This window comes from Nematolebias whitei, chromosome 6, assembly GCF_014905685.2.
Source record: "Nematolebias whitei isolate Nwh7 chromosome 6, NemWhi1, whole genome shotgun sequence".
Classification (NCBI taxonomy): Eukaryota; Metazoa; Chordata; class Actinopteri; order Cyprinodontiformes; family Rivulidae; genus Nematolebias; species Nematolebias whitei.
This window is the reverse complement of record NC_056503.1, coordinates 29,960,863-29,967,968: the sequence shown is the minus strand read 5'-3', so window position 1 is coordinate 29,967,968 and position 7,106 is coordinate 29,960,863. Positions and strand designations below refer to the sequence as shown.

The window sequence follows — 7,106 nt, the reverse complement described above, 5'->3', positions numbered from 1 at the left end:
TCATATCAGTCATATCAGTCGCATCAGTCATATCAGTCATATCAGTCATATCAGTCATATAAGTCGCATCAGTCGTATCAGTCGCATCAGTCATATCAGTCGTATCAGTCTCATCAGTTGTATCAGTCACATCAGTCGCATCAGTCGCATGTGTCATATCAGTCATATCAGTCACATTAGTCGCATCAGTTGTATCAATCGCTTCAGTCGCTTCAGTCATATCAGTCATATCAGTCATCTCAGTCGCATCATTTGTATCAGTCATATCAGTCACATTAGTTGCATCAGTTGCATCAGTCATATCAGTCACATCAGTCGCATCAGTCACATTAGTCGCATCCGTTGCATCAGTCGCATCAGTCATATCAGTCATATCAGTCGCATCAGTCGTATCAGTCGCTTCAGTCGCATCAGTCATATCAGTCATATCAGTCACATCAGTCGCACCAGTCATATCAGTCGCATCAGTCATATCAGTCGCATCAGTTTTATCAGTCGCATCAGTCGCATCAGTCCAAAAATGTCTAATAATTTAGAAAAATCCATAAATGTGTCACTTTGTCACATATGTCGCACCTATTATGCATCACAGTTAATGCGTCTTGTTTGTTTCGCGTCACTGTTGACAACCCAGCAATGTGGGCCAGAGAGATGACTAGCTGTGCATTTCTTCGAAATTTAACAAGATAACCAACTAAAAACAATTATTTGTTTGCTCGAAATTGTAGTAAAGGTGTGTCTCAGTCTCATTTTTGCTTAAAAAATGCACGTTGACGGTCAAATCAGCTGCATTTCAAAAGTATTTGCTGCCTCGGTGCTCCTGGTTTGCAGAGGGAGGAAATCAGGTAGGAGGAATGATGTGCATTTCTTCAAAATTTAACAAGATAAGCACCTAAAACAATTATTTGCTTGCTTGACTTTATAGTAAAGGTATGTCTCAGTTGAACTTTTACTTAATAAATGCACTCCAATGGTCAAATAAGCTGCATTTTGCCAGGGTGGCGCAGCAAAATGAAGCTGATTTGATGGTTGCTCCAGGCATGATCCCGGAGCTGGACAAAGGTGGAAGGCTATAGCAAGCCGATTGTGTCATTAATAGCCACTTTTACCTATTACATGACACAACGGCATGCCATAATTCTCGAGTGCCATCTAGCGGCTGAAAATGGTAGTGTTCAATATTTTCAATGTCAGAATTAATGAAAATGATCATATCTCAGCCAAAAATTGGTTTATAAATATAGGAAAAAAATCCATAAATAAGTCGATTCAGCGTATAAGTCGCAGGGTATGCAAATTAGGTAAATAGGCGCCACTTAAAGGCCAGTACAATACGGTAATCTTAAACCTCATTAATTTAGACAACTTTGCTGATGTGAATAAGCAGCAAATCCCATTCACATCCAACAATAATATAAAGTTATGCAATCTGTCACCAACTCCCTGAACAGAACTGCTTTCACAGATTCTCGATCGTTGTGCTACAATAACGTTTATAATCGCTGCAATCATGATTTGCAGGAAACCGTAAACTCCATTCTTCAGGGTGGCTCTTACTTGGTCACTAGAAGTGAAGTAGATGGGAAAAAGCTCCCTGAGAAAGAACCGAGGCATGTTGTCCAGGATCAGTCCATACAGAGGGAGGTACAGGGATGCTATTCTCGCCTGCTTCTCCTGGAAATACATCAAGGAAAACTACATCACTTAATGGGACTTTTAAACTGACAAACTGTTTGTCTTTGGACAAAGATAGGAAGTAGTGCACATATAAGATGTAATATTAGAATGTTATGACAAGTAGAGTTAAAATTCTCAAGATTTAGTGATTATAAATGATTAACAAGAGATGAAAACTCAAATGTAATATATTCTACATATAATTTACACAATGTACTATCCAATCCCTACTTTTAATTTTCCTTCCATTCCAGTTTATTTTCTCATTGGACTACAGTCCTACTGTGGTTTCCAGTGTTTATTCCATAGCAGATTACAGACTTGATCTAATCTACATAATTCCCAGCATTCTTTAAGACTATCACAATGTTGCTTGCAGCTGCTATGATCAGTCTCATGTGAGTGTGTGTGTGGATGCTTGTTTGTATGGATGAGTCATAATGGAAGGATTTCTGCTGTGCACTACTGACTCATTTTTAATGCCGTTTAGTTTTCCAGATTAAATACCTTGGTGGCATAGCGTGAATCCAGAGAGTGTTTGGCCATTAGAGTCTTTAGGGTGGCCAAGGCGAGATGTCTCAGGTCCTGCTCGTCCTGGAGAGCCAGACCCAGTTCCCGTAGCAACAGGCCAGTCAGGAAGTGCTTCCTGCAGAACTCTCCGGTCAGGTTGTACTCAGGCACTGAAGCTAAGGAGAAAAGTTAGATAGATTTGCACTAAGTTGCACATAAACTTTGATGTGGAAAACTGGATGGATGTAAATCAGTCCAACAGTCACTCCATTACTTCTCAGAAAGACATTACTGAAAAAACTTCTAATATTTTATCTATTTCTGAGGAGACATCTGGGTACAGTGAACAAATAATGGGACAAAGTGCACACACTTGTGCAAAAAGAACGAGTATTTACCGTGAGTGCTTTGTGGCTCTGGGGATGCATGGTCTGACATGGATGAATAAAATGAGGAGAAAGAAAAAGACAGAAAAAGAAAAAGACTGACAGAGGGTTAATAAATGGATGAGAGCATGCACTACTTGATGAATACTGTCCCAATACTATTTTTTTCCAGACAAAGTACAAGCACAAGTACTTCCGTTTGAGTACTTGTTGATACTGATTACTGATTCTGAGCACCACAAGTATTAACTACCAAGTAGTTAATGAGTCAAAATTTAAACATTATACAATGACTTTAGAAAGTGGAGCATTAACACTAGAACCACTAGACTGAGGAACAGCTTCTACCCCGAAGCTCTTAGACTCTTAAATCCCTAATCAGGATTATCACTGTAAAAAAAAAAAAATCACTGTAATGCAACTTTGATTGTTGAGATGTGCTGCTGATTATCCATGCTGCTGATTTATTTCATGCTGCTGTATTCATTCATTCGTAGTCATCCACCCACAAAGATTCATGTTTGTGCTGCTCTTGTTCGGTGTGTTGTTTTGCACTATTAGTGACTAGTGTATATCTTAGATCTTTCAGTGTACCGTTTGGCGTTCATTTACCGTATATCTTAGTTCCTTATTTACTGTTTCTTTTTGCACTTTATATTTTTGCTATTATTGGATGTAACTGGGACCCTGTACACAATTTTGTTCCACATGTGCTACATGTGATGTGAATGACAATAAAGAACCTTGACCTTGAAGCACAATTATTTTCTTAAGAAGACTTAAAATAGTCTACTGTCTTATCATCACCTGTGTAAATCTGAAAATATTTTCAAACTATGGACTTTTTTTATTTTTTGCCTTCAGTTCCTTGTTTAGAGGAAGAGGCGATGACATCACCAAGCATGAAAGTGGTGTTGATTTGAAGTACTGAGGTGCTTTAATGAGTACAAGTATGTGTATTTGAGGCTGGTATCAGGACACCACCAACATGGCAGAGATCTAAAGGATATATTTGTCTTCCTACCTGTGATTCGAGCAGAAGGTAAGGGCAAGCTGAGAGGAATGTAATGCTCATGGTTGCACACTTCTCTCAGGAATTCAAATTTCAGCTCACAGAGGACCTAATAATTCCACAAAAAATATACTGAAAAGTATGTTTGTCTTTGTGTAGTTGCAAAGTTCAAGTTTATTCTTTACCTTTAATAATCCTGAGTACATTTGTTTACCTTGCTGTCTGTAGCAGTGATCATGTTGATGTAGTTGCTAATCAGTTTGAATGTGAAGCCCCGGTCCATCAGAGTGAAACAGCGCTGCAAAGAGACAGACAAACGAGGGATCCAATTCAGCATCAGTAAAGAGTTAGCATAATAGTCCAACCGATGATACAGACTCAATGTTTTTGCACATACCTTGACAAAAGCTGCCACAGCTAAGTTGGCGCTGCGTGTTTCCTCTGCCAGCTCTTTGTACTTCCAGAAGATATGTTCAGACACCGTCTCCACCAACGTTTCCACACGGCTCAGGTAGGAGGAGGGAAAACGCTGTGGCCTTGGCAGCTGAAGTACAACATGAAACAGTCATCGTAATGCACAACAAAAAGGTGAACGAGATGAGCCCAAACTGACGTGTCACACCTTACCTTTACCTTGTCAGAGTCAACCAAATGCTGGGCCATGGACTTGACGATGAGCTCAAAGAAGAACCAGGAGAACTGAAACCAGACAAGACCAAAATGCTTACGCTTGTCACATATATACAGTAGTCCATCGCTACTTCATGGTTTGACTTTTGCGGGTTTGCTCTTTCGCGGTTTTTCAAAGTAAGATTGTAAACACATACAAAAAAAAAGATTGTACAAGACGCACGATTGTCAATTTTAATATCACTCATGTGATTGGGACAGTATGGGACACAGTAAAAAGTTAACAGAAAAATATACTTTGGACAGGCGCCGCCACTTTGTAGTGTTTGTTCTCTTAATAAGCCTATACTGTATCACCAGTCAAAAGGACTGCATTACCCAGAAGCCAACAGTGCTTCTGGACGTTGCTTTCTGCTGAAATGGAGGGAAGTTCTGATTCGATCCAAAAAAATTTGGTCCTTATTCATAGTGACTTCGGCTCTAAGTGGATGCAGAGAGCAATACGGAACTGACCGGGAATTGGACCAGAACTGGACTTCCAGCCTCATCAGTCAATCTGAGTGCTGCTTGTCGGCCCATGAGACCTCTCAAGTATGGAGATGTTACATGGAGGTTTGGTTTCTTCACTGGAGATCACCGGGACTTTTTTAATCCGGATTTAGACTCGATTGGGACCATTGTGTGGTTTTGTGCTGGCTATCCGAAGGTCTGGCTCGCTCTAAAAGCGTCTTGGTGCTCAAGGGCTGCAGAGAGCTGATCAGAACTGGACCAGAACCAGACCATGGCTGGTTGGTAGCCATATAAAATTTTTGCAGTGCGTACGTGTAACTACTGTACAGTACATATACAGTACTCCCTCACTATTTCGCGGTTCATTTTTTTGCGGACTCACTCTATTGCGGTTTTTCAAAAATAAGATTGAACATGACATACAATTGGCTGATTGATGGATGAGCCACATGGAATTTTTACAAACTGGATTCCAAAAAAGTTGGGACACTAAACAAATTCTGAATAAAAACTGAATGCAATGATGTGGAGATGGCAAATGTCAATAATTTATTCGTAATATAACATAGATGACAGATCAAAAGTTTAATCTGAGTAAATGTAACATTTTAAAGGAAAAATATGTTGATTCAAAATTTCACAGTGTCAACAAATCCCAAAAAAGTTGGGACAAGTAGCAATAAGAGGCTGGAAAAAGGAAATTGAGCATATAACGAACAGCTGGAAGACCAGTTAACACTAATTAGGTCAATTGACAACATGATTGGGTATAAAAAGAGCTTCTCAGAGTGTCAGTGTCTCTCAGAAGCCAAGATGGTAAGAGGATCACCAATTCCACCATTTTTGCGCAGAAAGATAGTGCAGCAATACCAGAATGGTGTTACCCAGCGTAAAATAGCAAAGACTTTTAAGTTATCATCATCAACCGTGCATAACATCATCAAAAGATTCAGAGAATTTGGAACAATCGCTGTGCGTAAGGATCAAGGCCGTAAAACTCTACTGGATGCTCGTGATCTCCAGGCCCTTAAACGTCACTGCACCTCAAACAGGAATGCCGCTGTCAAGGAAATAACAGAATGGGCTCAGGAATACTTCCAGAAAGCATTGTCAGTGAACATAATTCACTGTGCCATCCGCCGTTGCCAGCTGAAACTCTACAGTGCAAAGAGGAAGCCATTTCTAAGCAAGCTCCACAAGCCCAGACGTTTGCACTGGGCCAGGGGTCATTTAAAATGGAGTGTGGCAAAATGGAAGACTGTTCTGTGGTCAGATGAGTCACGATTTGAAGTGCTTTATGGAACACTGGGACGCCATGTCATCTGGACCAGAGAGGACAAGGATAGCCCAAGTTGTTATCAACGCTCCGTTCAGAAGCCTGCATCACTGATGGTATGGGGCTGCATGAGCGCAGGTGGCATGGGCAGCTTGCATGTCTGGAAAGGCACCATTAATGCAGAGAACTATGTTCAGGTTCTAGAACAACATATGCTCCCATCTAGACGTCATCTCTTTCAGGGAAGACCCTGCATTTTTCAACACGATAATGCCAGACCACATTCTGCAGCAATCACAACATCATGGCTACGTAGGAGAAGGATCCGAGTACTGAAATGGCCAGCCTGCAGTCCAGATCTTTCACCTATAGAGAACATTTTGTGCATCATAAAGAGGAAGGTGTGACAAAGAAGGCCCAAGACGATTGAACAGTTAGAGGCCTGTATTAGACATGAATGGGAGAGTATTCCTATTTCTAAACTTGAGAAACTGGTCTCCTCTGTCCCCAGGTGTCTGAGTGTTGTAAGAAGAAGGGGGGATGCCACACAGTGGTAAAAATGGACTTGTCCCAACTTTTTTGGGATATGTTGACACCATGAAATTTGAAAACAACAGATTTTTCCATTACAATGATACATTCTCTCAGTTTAAACTTTTGATCTGTGATTTGTGTTCTATTCTGAATAAAATATTAGATGTTGGCACCTACACATCATTGCATTCAGTTTTTATTCACAATTTGTTTAGTGTCCCAACTTTTTTGGAATCCAGTTAGTACTTAAAATAAATTATTTTAAATTATTTAGCACCTGCTGCACCTGTGTGCAGCCCACAATGCAGGAGAAACTTTCTCTTGTCGCTCCTCCTCCCTCCTTTGTCGATCTCCGTTCTGCAGCGAAGTGGGCGTGGCCGAGAGCAGAGTTCATGACATGATGTGCTCTTTTAGAGCATTTAGAAACATTGTTTAGAATATTGCAAGAGTGAGTGTGGAAGGGGTTTAAAACACCTATATTTATATATATAGGGTACGGATCCCCACGATAAACGAGGGACTACTAAGTTGTTAAAATTACGTAGGTTAGAGAGTTTAGGACAAAGCAAGA

General features: G+C 40.4%; 1 protein-coding gene across 1 annotated transcript in view; it reads right to left on the bottom strand.

The window, feature by feature from the left end:
- The window catches only part of dock10 (dedicator of cytokinesis 10), a 107,871-nt gene that overhangs the window by 27,170 nt on the left and 73,595 nt on the right, over positions 1-7,106 (bottom strand). The window contains exons 27-32 of the mRNA XM_037677796.1: positions 4,213-4,284; positions 3,983-4,129; positions 3,800-3,883; positions 3,598-3,694; positions 2,185-2,363; positions 1,558-1,674 (exon numbers count right to left, since the gene is read on the bottom strand). Coding sequence (XP_037533724.1) covers positions 1,558-1,674; positions 2,185-2,363; positions 3,598-3,694; positions 3,800-3,883; positions 3,983-4,129; positions 4,213-4,284 — 696 coding nt within the window. The remainder of the gene's footprint in view (positions 1-1,557; positions 1,675-2,184; positions 2,364-3,597; positions 3,695-3,799; positions 3,884-3,982; positions 4,130-4,212; positions 4,285-7,106) is intronic.